The sequence below is a fragment of the Malaya genurostris genome, chromosome 2 (assembly GCF_030247185.1).
Source record: "Malaya genurostris strain Urasoe2022 chromosome 2, Malgen_1.1, whole genome shotgun sequence".
Taxonomy (NCBI): domain Eukaryota; kingdom Metazoa; phylum Arthropoda; class Insecta; order Diptera; family Culicidae; genus Malaya; species Malaya genurostris.
Window position 1 is genome coordinate 68485744 of NC_080571.1, and position 22699 is coordinate 68508442.

At 39.2% G+C, this 22699-nt stretch overlaps 1 protein-coding gene across 1 annotated transcript in view; it reads left to right on the forward strand.

Moving 5' to 3' along the window:
• LOC131431233 (protein sidekick-1-like) overlaps positions 1-22699 on the forward strand; it is a 450262-nt gene that overhangs the window by 8019 nt on the left and 419544 nt on the right. Inside the window, exon 2 of the mRNA XM_058596826.1 lies at positions 17898-18818. Within this exon, the coding sequence (XP_058452809.1) occupies positions 18758-18818 (61 nt within the window). The 5' untranslated portion in view covers positions 17898-18757. The remainder of the gene's footprint in view (positions 1-17897; positions 18819-22699) is intronic.

Genomic DNA, 22699 nt, shown 5'->3' on the forward strand with positions numbered 1-22699 from the left:
AAGCTAGTTTCGCTTCCGACAAGAGCGATTACGTCACAGCTGCCAGTCATTTGCATTAGTGAAAAAGCAACGGTGGATAGCATTACATAAAATCAACCGTTCTAATGGCTCTAAAAGTTTTCTAAAGAACTATTAGGATTTGTTGTTTGCAAATCGAAGGGAAATATCCTCAGTTTAGTGCAAATCTAGAACAGTTTGGTTAGATTTGTGCACTTTTCGTTGTGTGAAATTCACAGTAATCGAGATCAAGTGAAGCCTTCTTTGTTTTTGCGAAAAATTTGGAAAAGGAGAATGCTTGCATAATTCATACAATTGATCAACTAATTGATATTCGGAAGTGTTAAGGAACATGTCAGTTGTTTTCGTATTCACGACATCCAGTTATGTCTCTGACATTACCCACCCGCCTTTTTTACAAGTTTTTCATTGCGTATTGATATTGCGTAGTGAATCAATCCAAACTTATTATTACGAAATCGAACGCGGGGTGCATCAAACGAGAATATATGTTGAAACTACGTAAACCGTGCCGTAACAAAATCGATATTTTCCCAAAACTTTTGATAAGGTGTGTTAAAGGAGCCTTCCCCAAAGATACAAAATTGACAATTTTCCATGCTTTTGGAAGTTTCATTAACACGCGTTATTTCGTTCTGTAGGATTGCTGTTGTCACTTTATGAACTTCAAACCTTTTTAATGAACCAATAGTAGTTTCCAAACAAGACTAAGTTTGTCGAAATAGGCACAGCCATTTTCGAGTAAATTAAGCGCGAAGGCCATGTTAGCTGCCGAATATACGAATCCACTTCGGTAATACCGGTCCCTGGATTTCGGCTCCGGAAGTACCAAAAATAGTGGCTTATTTCTCATTCCAGAGTCAAAGAGGAGTATTTTGAAGAAAAAAACACGGCGGGTGTTGAACATGAGAAAGGCATCTCAATACCACTAGATGAATTAAAACCGGTTTTAGTGGGTACCTTCAAAATAAGTAGTTACGTTTGGCATTATCTCGCGTCAATTATGCCCGCTGGCTGTCTAATTGCCCTGTATGTTTTATGACAAGTTAAAACTAGATCTTCTGCCAGGGTTTTCGTTCTGGGCCGCTTCGATGCGCTAGCGATAAAACATGACTGACGAGAACCGCGCTATTTCATCATCACGGAAGCACGTATTCATGAGGTTCTCCCCCCAAGGATTGCAACACTAGTGATACCCAAAACACAGTAGTACAGCATCAACTAGATAAATGTTGCGTCCCATTTCAGCTTGAGGCACTCCTACACACACACACATACACACAAACACCTAAACTCGCACACAACATTGCTGACCAACATAAACCTAGCCCGGATGGATGTCGGCATGCGGCTAACATATTTTACCCTTCACCGCTGCAGCAATGCCCCGGTCGGTATGCGCTTGGGGCCTGCCACAGTCAACACTCAGCAGTCACACCCGTCTCAGCATCCTGTTTTGGGTGTTCTGCAACATGGCACTGGTCAAAATTGTGGCATACATGCATAGTTGAACGGTTCACGGTTCGATGTTTACCTTGAACAATTGACGGCACTATCGCACCGTTTTGTAGAGTAAACGTTTATGCTTCGAAATGCTTTTGTTGTGAAAATAAAATATACGAACGAGGAGATGTTTTTATGAAGCCTATGTCATTTGGTCAAGGTGTGTCGTACAAGGTCTATGTCAGGTATAGTGATGTAAATTTTGTTGGTAATTTGGAGGTTTTTAAGACCGTTCTGATGGTATTATGAAAAATTACGGAACTAAACAGTTAGAATCACCTGTCTGATGTAGATTTGATGACATGAAACAATTTGAAGTCATTGGCAAATGAAAGATTCATACACTTGATCGAATAACTTTAATCATTGAAAGGTGTAGAGTAAAAATATGAGCGATCCAAGATGACTTTGCTTGAGGAACTCTGAAGGTTACAACGAATGATGATTTAGGCTCCTATTCGACTTCTATTTATCGGCTTGGTAGATATGTTTGATAATGGCTAACACATTATTTTTTTTTTTTTTTTTTCATAAATACGTTTATTTCTTAAGGCAGTTTACATAAGTTTTTCTTCGCCGTAGCATCACTTTTACATAACATTCTTATCCTAATTTAATTCTAACATAGTCACAACGTTTTGAATTTATTAAAACATATTCTCTTATAGCTTAAATATCATCTTAGGTAACTCGTCATTAATTATGAAATCTACTCGGAAATATTATTTGAACCAAACGATTAACTTCTATAAATTATAAAATAAGCTGTTATTTTCAGACATTTTGTTGATAATTTCATAAACTGTTTCGAGTTTGTTTGTATCATTACATTATTTTTATTCTAATTTAGCTATTGGTTGAACTCATGGACGCAGCTGGGATCAGAACTAAGTCTTAAAAGGGGCCTTTATTAAATTGAAACTCCAATTTTCTTTATGAAATGATAAATAAGTTTCATGTATGAAAGGTCACGACAAGCAAGAATGTCTCGAACTGGGATATTGGATAGTCTACCTTGGGTACGCAAAGAATTTATTAGTTGAGATCTGACATCACGATACTCCACGCATGTCCAAACGACATGATCAATATCTCGATAACCTTCGCCACAAGCACAATGATTAGTCTCGGAGAGCCCAATTCGAAGGAGATGTGCATCTAACGTGTAGTGATTGGACATGAGTCTGGACATCACACGAATGAAATCCCTACTCACATCCAGTCCCCTGAACCATGCCTTTGTCGATATTTTCGGAATAATTGAGTGCATCCACCGACCCAGATCATCTTTATCCCAAGAAGCTTGCCAGCTGGCAAGTGTTCTTTGGCGAGACGAGCTATAGAATTCGTTGAAAGCAATTGGTCTCTCATAAATTTCACCCTCAATAGCACCACGTTTGGCTAAAATATCGGCTCTTTCATTGCCAGGAATGGAGCAATGAGCCGGGACCCAGACTATAGTGATTAGATAATTATTGTTCAATATGTCGTTCAGGCACTGTTTTATTTTGCCCAGGAAAAACGGTTCAGTCTTGCCAGTCATGTTTGAGCGAATGGCTTCAATTGCACTCAGACTATCTGTGAAGAGGAAATAATGGTTTGGAGATAATGTGACGATTACACTCAAACTATAATGAACTGCTGATAGCTCTGCTATATAAACAGATGCAGGTTCTTGAAGCCTAAATGAGGCCGAAACATTATTGTTGAACATACCAAACCCTGTCGCTTCTTCAATTCGCGATCCGTCCGTGTAAAACATTTTCTCAGAGTCAATATGCCTGAACTTACTTGAAAATATTTTTGGGATTTCCGTCGAACGTAGATGATCCGGGGTTCCACGCACTTCGCGCTGCATGGATGTATCGAAAAATAAAGTTGAGTCAGGGACATTTAGGAGGCTGACACGGATAGGAATATATCTTGAAGGGTTGATTTCCTGTGACATATGGTTAAAATATACTGTCATGAATTTTGTTTGAGATCGAAGCTCGACTAGTCGTTCGAAATTATTAATTACCATGGGATTCAGCACCTCACATCTTATTAGCAGGCGTGATGAAAGCTCCCAAAATCGATCTTTTAATGGAAGAACTCCCGCCAGAACTTCAAGACTCATTGTATGTGTCGAGTGCATGCAGCCTAAGGCAATTCGCAAACAACGGTACTGAATTCGCTCAAGTTTAATAAAATGAGAGTTTGCAGCGGAACGAAAACAAACGCATCCATATTCCATCACTGAAAGTATCGTTGTTTGATACAATTTTATTAGATCTTGCGGATGAGAACCGCACCAAGATCCTGTTATTGTTCGAAGAAAATTTACTCTTTGTTGGCATTTCGTTATCAGATACCTAATGTGTCCTCCCCACGTGCATTTGGAATCGAACCACACCCCGAGGTATTTGAAAGTTAAAACCTGTTGGATCATTCTTCCCATCATATGGAGCTGAAGCTGCGCGGGATCATGCTTTCTTGAGAAGACGACTAACTCTGTTTTCTCCGCAGAGAATTCGATACCAAGATGAACAGCCCAAACGGACAAGTTATCTAAGGTATCTTGCAATGGTTTATGCAGATCAATAGCTTTGGGCCCAGTAACTGAAACCACGCCATCATCTGCCAATTGCCTTAGTGTACATGGGGTTACTAGACAGCTGTCAATGTCATTCACGTAAAAATTATAGAGGAGCGGACTGAGGCATGAGCCTTGCGGGAGACCCATGTAGCTAATTCTGAATGTTGCCAAATCGCCATGTGAAAAATACATGCACTTCTCTGACAAAAGGTTGTGCAAATAATTATTTATAACCGCTGGAAGTCCATGTTGGTGGAGCTTGTCTGAAAGAACATCAATGGAAACTGAATCAAATGCTCCTTTAATGTCTAAAAATACAGATGCCATTTGTTGCTTTTGAGCGAAGGCAATTTGGATGTCAGACGAAAGTAATGCAAGGCAATCATTCGTCCCTTTATTTCTACGGAAGCCAAACTGAGTATCTGACAACAAACCGTTCGTCTCGACCCAAGTGTCGAGACGTCGTAGAATAATTTTTTCGAACAATTTTCTGATGCAGGACAACATCGCAATGGGTCTATATGAGTTGTGATTGGAAGCTGGTTTCCCCGGCTTTTGAATGGCGATAACTTTCACTTGTCTCCAGTCAGGCGGAACAATATTTTGCTCAAGAAACTTGTTGAACAATTCCAACAAACGTCTTTTTGCGAGGTCGGGCAGATTCTTCACCAAGTTGAATTTAATTCTGTCCAACCCAGGGGCGTTATTGTTACAAGACAAGAGTGCTATAGAAAATTCTATCATTGAAAATGGGTTATTAATAAAACCATTATTTGGAGGAGATCCCCGAATAATGCTCTGCGTAGGAACAGAATCTGGGCAAACTTTCCTAGCAAAGTCAAATATCCATCGGTTCGAGTATTCATCACTCTCATTGCCCAAGTTACGATTCCTCATTCGTCTGGCCGTGTTCCAAAGAGTGCTCATTGAGGTTTCTCTTGACAAACCTTCGACAAAATGTCTCCAATAGCTACATTTCTTGGCCCGAAGTATGCTCTTGTACTTGGTTTCTAAAGTCAAGAAATTTTCAAAATTCTGAGGAGTTCCTCCTCCTCGTTTTAAAAACGTCTTGAAAGCATTTTGTTTCGCGTGCTTAGCATCTGAACACTCTTTGTCCCACCAAGGGTTTGGAGGCCTTCTGTTAGACGATGGACCAAGAAATCGTTTGGTTTGGGCTTGTTCTGCGGCCTACAGAATCGAACAAACGAGGAAGTCATATTCTTCAAGTGGGGGGAGCTCTTCCATTGAAGTTAAGACACTTGAAATATTACTTTGGTATTTAATCCAGTCAATATTTTTTGTCAAATCATATGGAATATTAACTGAATTAGCAATGCCTTTGTTACTGCTAATTGAGATGATGATTGGTAAATGATCGCTACCATGTAAATCAGGAAATACTTTCCAGGTGCAATCTAGTCGAATTGAAGTCGAACAAAGAGATAAATCTAATGCACTTGGACGTGCCGGAGGTCTTGGGATCCGTGTCATGCTACCCATATTTAGTACCGTCATGCTAAAATTATCGCAAATATTATATATTAGAGATGATCTGCTATCATTGTAAACGGAACCCCACATCATTCCGTGCGAATTGAAATCTCCTAAAATCAAACGTGGAGCAGGAAGGGCTTCGACAATTTCATTAAGCTGTCGTTGTCCAACTTGAGCTCTTGGAGGAATATATACCGAAGCAATGCAAATGTCCTTTCCTTTCATGTTTATTTGACAAGCAACAACTTCTATACTAGAAGTCGAAGGAATGTTTAATCTATAAAAGGAATAACATTTCTTAATTCCTAAAAGCACTCCACCATACGAAGAGTCTCTATCGAGACGTATAATGTTAAAGTCATTAAAATTTAAAGCTATATTTGTTGTAAGCACAAAGCAAATACATCACATTTTTGACTATGCAACAAAACTTTAAATGAATCAAGTTTTGGCATGATGCTTCGACAATTCCACTGCAGGACAGTGATTGTATCATTTGCGGCGGGTGATAAATTATCCATCAAAAGATACAAAACCTGAGACAATTGGCCATTGAGCTGATAACTGCTTCAAAAAATTTCTAGCTATTGGAAGGAATGCCATTATGAGGGTCTTTAAGGGTTCAGATATATTGAATGCTGAGAAAATCCATTCAACAATTTCCGAAAACTTCAGTAATCCTGTTGGTGGCTGTGAAATGGAGCCCACAGGATTATTACCTTTTTCTGTGCTAGATCCTGGATTGGTTTGTGAATTTGACAAACCAGGAGGCACAGTCTTTGGTTTTGACTTTTTTTGTTTAACACGGGGATCTTTTTTTGAAGATGAAACTTTAGGTGTCTTTTTTGGTAATTTGGAAGAAGACTTCTTTCTCTTAACTGACCCTTGGGTAGTGATAAACGAATTACCTTCACTATTTTCGTCAGAGTCAGAGTCCTCTGGTTCCTCTAGATTTGAAAACCCGTTTTCGGTTTCCAAAGGGGGGACATCAATGACCGTTTTAAGCATTTCTGCATATGTGCGCTTAGACCGTGCTTTTAAAGAAAGCTTAATTTTGTCTTTGTGCACTTTAAATGCAGTGCATACTGAAATATCATCATGAGGACTATTCCCACAATAAATACATTTTTCAATTTCCTTGTTGCAATCATTATCTTTATGAGGCCCTTCACACTTAATACATTTTGGTTTATTACTACAGTAAGTAGCTGTGTGGCCGAATTTTTTGCAGTTCGTACAATTCATTACATTTGGAACAAAAAGCCGAACAGGGAGGCGAATTTTATCGACATAGACATGGGACGGCAACGCAGATCCGGCAAATGTCACTCGAAACGAGTCTGATGGGCGATAAACTTTTTTTCCCTCTTCATAAACTACTGAGTACAGTTGTTTGCACTCCAGTATTTTCACACCCTCAAGCATAGAGTTCTTGAAACGACCAACACCATGCTTGAGTAAATCATCTACCGAAAGACTCGCTTCGGTAACAACACCGTCAATTTCGACATCTTTGGAGGGTATGTAAACTTTATACTCTTTAATGAAATGTTCCGAAGAGACAATATCATTCGCGTGTTTCAAATTATTTACCACAACACGAATTTTATCGTTATTTACTTTTATGATCTCTTTGATTGAAGAGTATCGTGATGTCAAACCTTTAGAAATTTGGTAAATGTTTAATGGCTTTGATATACGTCTAAAGAAGACTATCCAAGGCCCAGAAGAGCTCTCCTGATATTTTTTCGTTCGTGGGGGTATAGGATTCATGCTAGGATTTACGTCCATGGATTCATCCATCACATTAAAATTTTTTTAATCAAACTTTAAAATAACAAATGAAACCAACACTACACAGTACTCAATCAAAAGGAAAAGAAAAAACTTCTACCTTGAAATTGTTGTCTATCTCCGTTGCACTGCCGTGTAGATCCTCGTTGCTCTAGATGTTCTTGTTGGATGCTGATTGTTGGATGTGATGCTACTGCTACCTGACATCCAGCACCACTCGATTTCCGATTTACTTTTGTCTTCGCCAGCTGCAACCAGCGCAGGTCACCGGTGTATACCTGCGTGTTGTATGGCAGTGGAAAGACCGAGTTGTCTTGTCTCCTTCTTCCTTGTGCTCCGCACCGATATGCTTCTGCACCGATATGCTTCTGCACCGAAGTGCCTTCGCACCGGTGTGCCTTTGCACTCTCCTGCTTCTGTGTGCCTTTGCACTCTTCTTCTTCGATGTGCCTTTGCACTCTCCTGCTCAGCACTTGTGGCTGTATATTGTGGCCTGGGTAGAGCTTGGGAAACGCCCTTTGTTGTTTCCTTCACCAGCTTGGCCCAGCACTAGGGCTCTCTTATGCAGCACGATTTTACGTTTTAACGGCTGCTGCCAACAGGTCTCTACCTGTAGTTCAACCGTTGTCGTATTTAACGCGTGTAAACTAACCAGCGTTATTAAACTGTACGCTTCTATACACAACCTTCTCGGTTGAACGGCTATTACTGAATCGGCTAACACATTATTGAATTTGTTTATTTTCTGTACCGTTGCATTGTATTTTTCAAAAAATACAAACTGAATGCAAAAATCGGATAAGAGCAATTTAGTCTGGAAAACCCATTTAAGGGGCGGGTAGGGTCTAACACTTTTGAAAAATGATTTATTATTTGTTTGTATTTTCTTACAGTAAAACATTTAAATAATTTTCTGTGAAATGTTCGAGCCTATTGGAACAAAACTTTGGGAGTAATGGGCCTTTATCTTTTCTTAACACATACTGCGAAGATACAAGACCTCGACGCACACGTCCAAGAGTTCTGTTTCAATTTACTTGAAAGTTTGAAAAAAACATTAATGAAATGTTTTATTATAACAAAATACAAAGAAAAAATATGATTTTTTGAAGGTGTTAGACCCTACTCGCCCCTAGATTTTGTGAAAAATAGACGTAGGGGTCTAGAAAAATGTAAAAGAAAAGTTGGCATCACTGGGAGTACGATGCGGTGCTTAAGTGTTGCTCAATTTCAATGTGCATCAAACAACTTATGGTAAGGTAATTGGTCGAAACAATTATTTTGATTGATGGAAAGTGTGCCTTGCTGGGTGAAAAGTGTTAAATAATGAATGTTACTGATTCGCGAATCTGAAAAATGTTCCCGCGACGGGAACTGGGAATTTACCGCCCAACATTAAACTATGTCAACCGATCGAAGCGCCATCTGCATATCATTTTCAATGCTATCCTATTTATCAGATTTAAATAGAATGTGAACATTTCTAAGTCAATCATAAGATTCAAGCTGAAAATCTAAAATTGGTCTGCAGCAAACACATCCGCAAGTGTTTGTTTTATTTTATTTTTTCAGTAGTGGTGCGTTATCTCGCGTTGTTTACCGCAATGCTAATAGGCGAAACAGGATACTGGTGAGATAATTCCTTGGAGATATTTCACATTTCTCTTATTTACAATGTCGTATTACATTTCTCCTTATTAAAAATCGGACTAGACTCCGTCGATTATTCGGGGAACGTTTGATCAATGGATCTATTTTTCTACGGGTTAAACGCTAAGCTTAACACGCGCATATGAAGTTTATAGCCGTGCAGATATTTCTTGCGGCCTTGCTTAACTAGAACGTATGTAAACATAGTTTAGAGTACGAGGAGGATCCATTTGGTATTCTATTATTTTGTATAGGGAGTAGATATCGACGGAAGAATCCCCACAGAAAACACCTCTATCTAGTTGCGGGCGTTGGTCCGAATTACCCAAAGCTATTCCTTAGTCAAGTTCGAACCAACGGTAGCGAGGTTGAGCATAAAACCTGTTTTAATCCACCTAGTGGTGTAATGATGCCTTTCTCATATCAATCATACTATCATACCTATATAAAACTGTGGTATTCTTTAAAATTATTTTTCTTCGATTCTTAAAAGATTAATCGAAATAGATTTGTTTGACCGTCTACTGATAAAAACCATCAAATTGGAAAAGATTTGAGGTCGATTTAAAAAAATTTTTAAGGTTTTTCCCCATTTTCAGTGATGGTGTACAATTTTTAACACACTTTACCCTATATCTCCGGATCCGGAAGTCGGATCCGCATGAAATTCAGGAATAACGTATCGGACCACAGGACCTTTCATTTAAATCTAAGTTTGTGAAAATCGGTCGCGCCATCTATGAGAAAAGTTAAAACACATATTTTATTTTTTTTGCACATTTTACCCCATAACTCTCGAACCGGAAGTCGGATCCAAATAATATTCAGGAATTTTGTATGGGACCTCAAGACCTTTCATTTGAATCTAAGTTTGTGAAAATCGGTTCAGCCATCTCTGAGAAAAGTTAGTGCACTTATTTTTACAATTTTTTGCACATTTTACCCCATAATACCGGAACCGGAAGTCGGATCCAAATAATATTCAGGAATTCTGTATGGGACCTCAAGACCTTTCATTTGAATCTAAGTTTGTGAAAATCGGTTCAGCCATCTCCGAGAAAAGTTTGTGCAAAAAAACGTTACATACACACATACGCACATACACACACACACACACACACATACACACACATACACACACACAGACATGTTGCGTACTCGACGAACTTAGTCGAATGGTATATGACACTCGGCCCTCCGGGCCTCGGTTCAAAAGTCGGTTTTCACAGTGATTGCATAACCTTTCTATATGAGAAAGGCAAAAATGATTAGACCTCTTCAGATCTCAGTGAATTAGAACCATTTGAATTAAGCAGCTTCTGTTATGTCAAACGACCATCGCAGTATCAAGGATTTGTGAATTTTATGCCAAATGATTGTTATGCCAAATGGCTTTATGCCAAACGGCGTTATGCCAAACAGAATAGCTCCTCCCAAAACACAGTAGAATCGTGATTGACCAAATAAATGAGCACGATTGGAAAATTAGGAGTAATATTTTGAACCCTTCAAACGGGAATTTGAAATTAAATAGTCCCCTCTCGGGTCTATTCACTATTATACACTTGAATCCTTCCGCCCGAATGTTTTATTAATGGGCTATATTTTGAGGTGTAAGAATAGTTAAAATGGGGTAATGTCAGAGGCATAACTGAGTGACGTAAATACAAATAAAACTGACACGATTTCTCTATACTTCCGAATGTCATGAAAGTTGTGGAGTTTTTAGGGATCGATTTTGTCGTGAATACGACTTACTTTACTTGCCCCTTTTCAAAATTTACCCTCTGAGAGAGTGATAAGTTTTTTAATGTGAATATCTCTTGTTGTATCTAATGAATCAACATAATTCTTGCGACATGCCATCGGAAATATGATCACAATTTTATGAGAAATTTTTCAGTTGTGTGACATAATCTCAAATAATTCAAAATTAATTTGGTCCTTCTGAAAGGCAGGAATGAATTCCGTACAGATTTCCTGTTAGTTTCTTTCAATGAAATGCAAATCCGAAATGAAATAATGGAAATGAAAATTCTATATACAGCTATGTTTATAGAAGTTAGGACCGCCCACTGTGAGCAAATGTATTAAAAGTGTCGTTTGCGAAGCTAGTTTCGCTTCCGACAATAGCGATTACGTCACAGCTGCTAGTCGTTTGCATTGGTGAAAAAACAACGATAAAGGGACAACGGTGGGGAGCGTCACACAAAATCATTAGGATTTCTTCTTCGCTAATCGAAGGTAAAAAACTTCAGTTTTAGTGCAAATCTAGAACTGTTTGATTAGATTTGTGCACTTTACGCTGTGTTGAATTTCACAGTAATCGAGATGAAGTGAAGCCTTTTTAGTTTTTGCGAAAAATCTGAAAAAGGGGAATGCTTGCATAATTCATACAATTGATCAACTAATTGAACTAATTGGAAGTGTTAAGGAACATGTCAGTTGTTTTCGTATTCACGACATCCAGTTACGTCTCTGACATTACCCATCCGCCTTTTTTGATTCTAAAAAATATCTTACGATATTGCAAAGCTCTAATTGCTCTTTGAGATCGAAACCAAATCGTTAAATCTTCCAGTTTTTTTAGTTAATATTCGGGATGTATGCTAGAAGCCCGACGCCATAACTTTTCTGATTCATCGGGCTTCAGAGCACTCATGTCGGCTTCAGTCTTTTGCTTGACACTCATTCTGTTCTCTGGCGTATGAAGACTGTCCCAGAAAGTATGGACGCACTTTGATTTCGCTGTAAATAACTCACAAGTGTTAGATATTCAAATTTTATTCGATATACTGATAATATTAGACTACAACAACAGAATATTATTCTCAACATTTGCTACGTAGCCATTTTAGACCAGCTGGTGCACTTTCTTGCGAACGTTCCTCAGTAAATTCCGTACAGACTTCTTGGCGACAAGTTTTGACACTTTTTTCCAATCTTTTTCGAACTGTTGAATGGTTTCGGCTGCCGAGACATGTTTCCTGAGATGTGCCCGTTAATGCCCAAAATTCCTCAATTGGTCGAATTTGTTGGCAATTTGGTGGATTCATGTCTTTTGGGACGAAAGTGACATTTTTGGTAGTATACCATTCTACCGTTGGTTTCGAGTAGTGGCAAGAAGCAAGATCTGGCCAGAAAACAACAGGATCCTTGTGGCTTCGAATCATGGGTAGAAGTCGTTTTTGTAAACATTCCTTGATGTATATTTCGCTGTTCATTGAAGCAGTGGTGATGAAGGGTTTCGAAATCTTACGGCAGCTACAAATTGCTTGCCAGACCATTAGCGGTTTGCGTCCATACTTTCCGGGACAGTCTTTAATAGTGGATCCAGGTTACTTCAACAGTTACAACTGCTGCTTCAGCAGGACCGGACACGCTTCCAAAGTGTACTCGCTTTTGTGGAAACCAGCATGCGCGGGACCTAGCGTCAGGATATTTTTTTCGTATACAGAATCTCGAGCTCCACTGGAGTTGCTCTTCTAGATATAGACAAAGTATTTGAGAGTGTTTGGCACAATGGTTCAATGTGAAAAATGTCTGATTTCTGTTTTAAAATTATTTAACTGATCGTACTCTCCAGGTTAGCTATCAAAATTGTAAATCTGCATTGAATCCCATGTACTTCAAGATACGAAGCTCCACTGTTGTATAAGATTTTCACTTCTGATCTTTCAAATCTATCCGTCAGTTGTCTATACTGCGACGATGCAAGTCTGTTAGCCACAGGTAGAAATCTACGAGTGACCTGTAGTCGCCAACAAAAAACTTAAATATTTTCAATGATTATTTTACAAAATGGGAAATTGCGCAAAATGGAGCAAAAACATAATCAATTATCTTTCCTCATGGTCTGATCAATCAAAAAATATAGCCAAAAAAAACGATTCACTGCCAGGAATACAAGCAAAGTGTAATAATAAATGTATTAAATGTTTATGTACTCTTACAAACAGTAATGCTAAGCTCCGTCTTAAGAACAAAATTTTATTATTAAAAACAAAATTTCAGCCCAGCCATGCTTTATGCAATACAAATTTACCCCGGCGAACGACCAAGATGGTTAAATCCAAGGTGAAATAAATGATATAAAAAACAGTACCAATTTGGTCAAGAAATTGTTCCATCAAGAAGAAAACGCTTCAAAGGATTCAGAATGAAATTTTGAAAATGATTTTGTGGTGACCTCCCTGATTTAGTACAAATGAGGTCCAATAACCTAAGGTCCTTTTTCGCCTAAATAAACGATAAAAAAGATCATTTATTTTGCTCTAGGATCAAATAGCTGTCACCGCTGGTTCTGAGTAAATTGTATAAGTGACGGAAGCGTCAAAACATGTTGTTTTTTTAACCGCTCAATTTTCTCAGAGATGGCTTAGCCGATTGCTACAAGTCTAGGCCGGTTTGTGAGCTACTATTGAATTTTGAATGAAGATCAAAGACTTGTAGACTTTTCGTTTTCACCAACCATGATTTTGGTTTTTATTCTATTTTCATTGATAAATAGTATCATCATGATTTTATTCACTAATAGCGTACCAATCGGCTAACATTGAGTTTTATGGTTTCCTTGGGAAAATTAATGAGCACGATTGAAAAAAAAAATTTTCCAGTAAAATTGTAACCAAGAACGAGAACACTTCGAATTGGTGTTACTAATAAAGAACATGTTATTCAGCCTTTCTTCAAAATCAAAAATGGATGGAAAGTTATTTGGATTTCCCATTCAGGGATCGAAAAAAAAATATTTGGATTTCTTTTGTACTATTTGATTGCAATACAGAAAACGTAAGAAAAACTTACTTCGTTTTACAGGGTATTGAAACTTCTTATTTGACTATTTTGTTGTACTGTAAGTATAAAAGATATTGCACAGAAGTAATTTTAACTTATGATCTAAAATTATTATTGCAATGTTCTTTTCTTCAATGTCGGAAAATAACTATCGAACTGCCAAAAATAATATAATAAATAAATTTTTTATAACGACACAAACTGCTCTACTGTCAATTTTAAACTAAAAGTTTAAATAATGATCCACAGTCTTAGTGTTACTAGAAATACTTAATAAGTGGTCTAGATATGTTTTGTTTTCCAGCAAGATAATACTAAAAGACCCAAGTAATTTACTATTTGTTATATTGTTCTTGACATTGAAAGTCGTTCACCGGGTGGTGTCATCAATTCTCAGTTATAAAGGATACACAAGCGGCAGTGAGATAAACCATTCTCAAACGTCTTTACCGGATGAGCGATAGGAAAGAAAATAGATTTTCTTCGTAAAGTGATTCCAATGAACAATTTCACTGCAAAGACATTAGTTCAGCTTAGCCTCTGATTAAATTAGAAAATTTGTACTTCCGCAATGCTAGACATTTACTTCGAATCTGTTTTGCCACAAGTAAAGCTAAGCCAGTGTTTTTCAATGAAAAACGCCATAATGTCAATGTTTAGAAATGCACCAATGCATTGTGTTAATGTGTGATTGGTACACTACTCTAACCCCTTGGATTACTCCATTGTCTGAAAGTTGTTTTGGTAGTGTAAAGTGACATCTCTACTCAGTATTGTTTGGCAAATCGTCATGAATAGGTTGACTCCAGAATAACGTTTCCAAATCGTGGAAATTTATTTTCAAAATCAGTATTCAATTAAAACTGTTTATAGCGCAAAATTCTCTTCAGTGATGAGGCAATTTTTTTGTTGAATGGATACGTCAACAAGCAAAATTGCCGTATTTGGAGCAAAGATAATCCACACGCCGTTCAAGAATTACCGATGCACCCCGATAAATGTACTGTTTGTAGCGGTCTATGTTGCTGTTGCTAACAGCCATAGTCCTGGGATGTCCTTTGCAGTATCATGCATACGTCTCCACATAACTCGGTCCACGGTTGCTCGTCGCCAGCCACTCAAGGCACGCATACTTCGGAGATCGCCCTCCACTACACCTTGCTCGCTGCGCTCCTCTTCTTCTTGTACTAATCGGAATGAAATAAGAACCATTTTCACTGGTTCGTTGGTCCTCTGCCAGCATAGTCCAGGTCTCGTGGCTATAGAGAACAACCGGTCTAATTAGCGTTTTGTAGATGGTCAATTTCGTGCGGTGGCGTACTTTTCTCGATCGGAGGGTTTTTCTGAGTCCAAAGTACGCACGATTCCCTGCCAAAATACGTCTCTGTATTTCTCTGCTGGTGTCATTATCGGCGGTCACCAGTGAGCCCAAATACACGAACTCGTCAACCACCTCGATATCGTCACCGTCTATCAATATTCGTGGTGGGAGGCGCAGTGTTTTTTCTCTAGAGCCTCTTCCTCTCATGTATTTTGTTTTCGACGCATTTATGGCCAGTCCAATACGCCTAGCTTCAGCTTTCAGTCCGATGTAGGTTTCCGTCATCTTCTCAAGGTTACGTGTCCCAATATCAATATCGTCAGCGAAGCCAAAAAGTTGTACGGACTTTCGGAAGATCGTGCCACTCGTGTCGATCCTCGCTCTTCGAATCACACCTTCCAAGGCAATATTGAACAAGATACAAGAGAGTCCATCACCTTGCCGTAGCCCTCTCCGAGATTCGATGGGACTCGAGAGCGTCCCAGATACTCGGACGTAGCACATCACTCTATCCATCGTTGCTTTGACCAATCGCGTCAGTTTATCCGGGAAACCGTATTCGTGCATGATCTGCCATAGCTGTTCTCGATCGATTGTGTCGTATGCCGCTTTGAAGTCAATGAATAGGTGATGCGTGAGTAAGTTGTATTCACGACATTTCTGGAGTACTTGTCTTATCGCTAATATGTGATCCATAGTGGCGCGGGCTCCAGTAAATCCCGCTTGGTACGGCCCTACGAATTCCTTAGCTATTGGTGATAGACGACGGCAAAGGATTTGGGAGAGTACCTTGTAGGCGGCGTTCAGCAATGTGATTGCGCGGTAATTGCAACAGTCTAGCTTATCGTTACCACTGGTATCTCTGCACATTTCGGCCTGTGGCGTGTAGCCTCTACGTGAGCGGTTTACCTTCTCATAGAATTTCCATGTATCATTTGCGCGGTACAGCTGTTCCATCGCTTCGCGATCTTGGTCTTCCTGGTGGCGCTTTTTCCTCCGGAAAACAGAGTTCTGTCTGTTCCGTGCCTGTCTGTATCGTTCCTCGTTCGCCCTCGTGCGGTGTTGCAGTATCCTCGCCCTTGCTGCATTCTTCTCTTCGACCAACTGCTGACATTCGCCTTCAAACCAGTCATTTCCTCGATAACCTCGTACTTAGAACTGTTGCAGCAGTGCTACTCACGGCGGACCTTATGTTTTTCCAACCGTCTTCAAGAGTCACCGCGCCAAACTGCTCTTCCGGTGGCAGCACTTGCTCCAGTTGTTGCGCGTATTCCTCTGCAGTACGAACGCTACGACGCTGCACGAGGTTGAGTCCCGGCGTTCCTGTGCGACGAGTATTGTGTATCGTCGATAGTTTTGAGCGCATACGAACCGCGACAAGATAATGGTCAGAATCAATGTCGGCACTGCGGTATGTGCGAACATTGATGACGTCGGAGAAGAATCACCCGTCGATGAGAACGTGGTCGATTTGATTCTCCGTATGTTGATCAGGTGATCTCCAGGTGGCTTTGTGGATATATTTGCGGGGGGAGAAGGTGCTTCGAACTACCATTCCTCGGGAGGCTGCAAAGTTCACGCATCGTTGACCGTTGTCATTTGTTACCACGCACAGGCTCTCCAGCCCGATCACGGGTCTGTACATTGCCTCCCGGCCTACCTGAGCATTCATGTCGCCGATGACGAGTTTTTAGATCTTCAATTCGGACATCCTATCGATGATTGGCTGCCACCCAATCACGCGCTTGCGCGTCTTACCCAACACTATAAATCCCGTTCCTAAAACGCTGGTTGTGCCACACTTTTCCACACCTGCTGATTATTTCGAGTCGTATTTCTTTCTTGATTGTTCGTAACTTCCTTTTTCCGGGCAGCTTTTTAGGCCTGCATCAGCCTCCTGTCTCGCCGGAGGGCCATCATGTCAGAACTGTTTAGAGTCCCACACTCACACGAGGACGGTAATCAGCCGCTCCTAACATGGAGAACAGACGCTCGGGTAGGCTTGCTCTCTGTAAGGAAAAAGCCAGTCCTCGTGAAGTCATTGGTTTATATGGATAAACCAGCAACGATTGCTGCTTTGGAAACCAATATTCAACGTGCCATTGTTGAAATACGCCCTCAAATGCTTGAAAAATTTGTCGAAAATTTGACCTCCACAATGATGACCTTTGTTAAAAATAGTCGTTGCGGCCCGTTGCCCGAAATCATATTTAAATGTTAAATATCAAGAAATTATCTACCAAATAAGTAAAAAAAATACCATTTCATAACTTGGCATGTATTTTATTAAAATTTTAAATCAGCAAGTTCTTTAAAAAACATCCTTTATATTAATGAAACATTTCTAATCAACCACAAAATACTATATTCAAGTAAAATGTACCATTTGAATGATTGTAATCTGTTGATGCAAAAGAAGAGGAGGTTTTATGCCTGTTGGAGAGCAAGTTTGACAGAAACCAGCTCCACCGGGATTTTCCCTACTCCAAATAAACAATAATAGGGGACAACATAAATGACCAATCTTCTCTTCCCTTGTGAACTCTAAGTGGATCTTGTTTTCTTTTCTTAAATAACACAACGTGGAATAACTACAAGTACAATCACTTAAGTTGTAACCTTTCGTCCCTAGTAACTGTCGATGTGAGAAACCCACACCTAACTTATCAATCAATCAATCAATAAATTAAGAGTCCATCGTAGACCACTGATGGGAAAACTTTTACTTTTTCATCATTCCAGGTTTCATCAGCACGGTTCGGACGCTGTTAAACTGGACGGTATCAGTTCTGCAAAAGTAACGGTGCACCACAGTTCGGTTTCCAATAAAGTGATTGATGAATAATTAAACTATATTGCAAAGTTTAACGATTTCATCAGATTCAGTAGTCAGAATCTCTATCGGGTATGTTCTGGCGACTGCACTGTGACTGTGACTGAGTAGTGAAAAATAGTAGTACGAAAAATTGTTCTCTCCAACGGGTGGCAACTGTGTCGAGTCAGCCGGATCTTGTTTTGGTAGCGAGTAAACGCCTTGAAGCGATATGACGAGACCTAAATTGGAATACAGTAGACCAGCCTAGTTGTCCTCGCAGTTGCTGTTGTTATCATCGTTATTGCAGCCAACTCATCTGCAAGGCAAACCCACCGCCGGTCTAGTGATGACAGCACCGGTGCTGCCGAAAAGCGTTTGTTCGGTTCAATCCATGCCGTGTCGGGAACCGGCAATTCGTGCCCGCCGGAACCCGTGAAAGAGTTGTTCTTAGTGAATAAATTATTTGCACAGAAACATATATGAGCTCGTAAAACGTGAACCACTACATCAAAGTTGGTTCGAGGAGGAAAAAAATAATAAAAAACGGTTCTCATACACTGTGGTACTTATATCTTGGCACAATCACGTATCACTGGCTCTAAAACCTCTTGCCAACAACAGTTGTGTCGTACACACGCAAAATCCGGTCCTCGGGGTCATAAAAAAAGGATCAAACACAACGTGGTACAGTTTTGCTTTTGCCCCACCTCACGATCCCCTCCTCTTCTGATCTGTGACTGACTGCTCTATTCGACCCGACCACGCGCCCGACCGGAACACAGGAACGATGGAAACACGAATAGGATTACTGGGATTACTTTTCTACTGCTGCATTGTGATTGCCACTGGTAAGTAGCCGCTCGGTTTGATATCGCCGAGAAAGTACAGATTATCATCTAATTTGAATGGCGAATTCATATGAAGTGCATCGACACCGGCTTATAGACGGTTGCTCCCGACCCGGGGAAGAAAACGTATGACGTATGATATTCGGTCTAGATTATTCACGCTAGGGAATTAGTCGGCGAGTGTTACCAAGCGATATGTAGTTGGTATGGGCTTTCCTGATATGGATGGCAATCTTTCGGGTAACCCCGGGCTTAACGAGGTTCGGTAAAATTATGTAACATTCACCCGTTTAACCCGTACTCTGAGTTGGTGTGTTTTAACTACACGGTTACGTTTGCCATTTGAGATAATCTTAATAAGCTTAGGTCAAAAAATTTGATATTTATGGTGCACATTGCTCAATTATTTCTCAGTTACGTTTTTTTTTTTGGTGTTAGACGATATTTTTTACGTGAATTTCCGAAGTTACGCGATCAAATTTTTAACGTTATCCGGTTTTCTTGTTTTGTCGATTTCCAGTCAATTTTTTCTCAATTTTGTCGTGAATATGACTTACTTTACTATGGGGCGCCTTTCCAAAATTTACCCTCTGAGAGAGTGATAAGTTTTTGATCGTGAATATCTCCTGTTGTATCCAATGAATCAACATAATTCTTGCTACATGCCATCGGAATGATCACAATTTAATGATAAAATTTTCAGTTGTGTGACATGAAATGTTTGGTATAAACGAGTTTCAAAGAGGATAATTCATTAGGCGCGTTTGCCTTTCTCGAATTTTGCAAGTTCATAGCTCAGTGATCTGTGGAAGGATTTATATAATCTAACTACCAATAGAATCGAAAATTTTCAAATTGAAAGTCTATTGCAACTACATTGAAGTTTTTCAATAGTACACTATCGAAAAACCTGTTTGATTTAACCCATGACAGCACCAGCCAATCAGAATGCGAGATGTCCGCATTTATACAAGAGCATCCATATAAAAGTTGAGTGGTTCATTTTTCCTACCATTTGCTGAGCAACTGTTCCCGAAACAAGACACACGAGAGCAACATCGAGGGCCTGTCGTCTCACTGTTTCCCGTTTTGCGAACAAGAAAAGGAATTTTGGGAAAGGGGCTGCCCGTACAACGCTGCCAGTAGCAGGTATAAAATGAAATGTGATGTGAGAAATAGCGTCATTTAAGTTGAAGCAGCTACTCTGAACGTACGAGACACCGTCAGCACGATGGCACCGAAAACCGGTAGAAGGGCAGCCAAAGAGTCCAGCAAGGCCCATTTAAAGCACTTTTCAGACAATTCAAAGCACTTTTCAGTGCTCAAGATTATCATAAAAAACTAGTTGAATTTTGTCGCTTTCCTACCATTTTCTGAACAACTGTTGCCCTTGTTTCGGCAACACAAGAGAAGTTAAAATAATTTGCACCGTCACTAATACATTCAATTTCGAACGGCAATGCGAAGGTGGAAGTGATGATGTTGAACACATCTTTATACCAGTATACAAATATGCCGTGTGAAACAGAGTTGCCACGTATACAGATCAATATGTATTTTTGTCGTGAATTCTTTAGTATGCGGCCGAAAACAAATATGAACAAATTGTTAGAACAAAGGTTATCACTTGATTTGCGCATTCTACTTTCCAGGCGTATCAGAACTGGCTAAACTAAAAGCAATCTTAAATATAACTTTGTCACAGTGATGTGGTCGTCCTGAAAAGAACGGGTTTTTTTTTTCAACTCCTCGTCGTTACGGATGGCCAGCTGCAGATGGCGAGGAATGATTTTCGTTTTCTTGTTGTCACGGGCAGCGTCACCGGCCAATTCCAACACTTCAAGAGCCAAATACTCCATCACTGCCACCAGATAGTTCGTGCACCGGCACCGGCGTAGTTCCCCTTCCGAAGCAAACGATGGATTCTGCCGCCAACTGGGAACTGCAGACCAGTACGGTTTGAGCGGGACTTTGCCTCGCCCTGAACTGCTCCTCCTGTGTGCGTGTTTCTGCGTCAAAATTCCACAAGATACTGTTAACAGCTAGACAGGCAGTTCAATGTTATTGGCTGCCGCTCTACTTACTCTCTATTTTATATCGTCTTACTGTTTCCCGTTCTGCGAACAGGAAAGGAATTTTTGAAAAGGGGCTGTCCGTACACCACTGCTAGTAGCAGGTATAAAACTTAATGTGATGTGAGAAATAGCGTCATTTAAGTTAAAGCAGCTACTCTGAACGTACGAGACACCGTCAGCTCGATGGCACCGAAAACCGGTAGAAAGGCAGCCAAAAAGTTCAGCAAGGCCCATTCAAAGCACTTTTCAGTGCTAAAGATAATCATAAAGAACTAGTTGAATTTTGTCGCTTACTATCGTTTTCTGAGCAACTGTTACCGAAACAAAACACACACGAGAACCATCTCAGATATTGTTGATTGTGACAATTCGAAGCGCTTTTTAGTGCCACAGATAATCATTAAGAGTTAATTAAACTTTCAATATGGCTTACCGAAAGATTCATCAAGATGGAACCTAAAATAATTTGTACCGTCACTAACACATTTAATTACGAACAGCAATGCGAAAGCGAAAGTGATGATTTTGAACATATCTTTATACTAGTATGAAGTCGTGTGAAAATATGCCATGCGAAACAGGGTTGCCATGTATACAGATTAATCTGAGTTTTATTTATCTTGAAATATACAGATTCAAATGTTGCGAAAGGTAATAATTTCTCAATACCGCTAAAAATCCATATTTGTTTAGAAAGTGTTGTGAGCGAGCGGAATTCAAAATCCGATATGGTATGTTTATGGTAAATTTTTCTATAATGTTTGGCATATATTTTTAATATAGTTATTGATTATAACGGTTTGCTCACTTATCTTAAACATACATCTGGTGTTTTGTTTTTCAAGAAATTTATAACAATGAAATAATAATAACAATTATAATTATAATATTATCATTGTTGGTTTTTCTATATTATGAATTCGCGCCAGATTTTCAATTTTAATTATGAAGTGCTAGTGAAAATATTACGGATAGCGGAGTTAAAGTTCTTGATATATTCCAATAATTTTCCTTCTTGTTCATTAGTTTGAATCCGAGCTAAATAATCAATATTTCGTATGATTGATTTTATTATTTCAAATTTATTTATGAAACCTGGCCATTTCTTCATTATTATTAGTATTATTTTTATGATTATTATTATTACTATTATTATTATTATTATTATTATTATTATTATTATTATTATTATTATTATTATTATTATTATTAAAATTAAAATTACTCTTGCTTACCCAAGACCGTCGATAGATTTCAGACCATGTCTCTTACTGAAATTTTGAGAAGAATCATAAATCTACGCACTTCATAGCTTCAATAAAAATAAACTACAAATTTGTCGTACCTAGCCTCCTATATTAGCAAATTAAAAAGGCATTGTATCAAGTTTGGAATACATAGTTGTAGAATAGTAGCTGTTAAATGTAACTAATCTGTACTTTAATGTAGGTGCATTGCATCAAACTCTAGTAGTGAAAAAGGGGCGTGCCAGTTTTTTCGTATTCACGACATCCAGTTAAGTCTCTGAAATTACCCACTCGCCTTTTTTTCTGAGATTGCACCAGATCTAGACATTTCATGCGTTTCTAAGACATTAGAGCAATTCCAGAAATGCTTACCAGATCATCAGACTCGACCTTCTCCGATTTGGATGAAACTTTGCACATGGCTTCAGTATGGCAAACCATAAGTTTTGAACCGATGAAGAGGTCAATCCGACTCACGACTGATTTTTAAAAAGGGCGTATGTATTTTTGCATTTCACAAAAATTGCCTTTTTCAAATCGTTGTAACTCGGAAACCGTT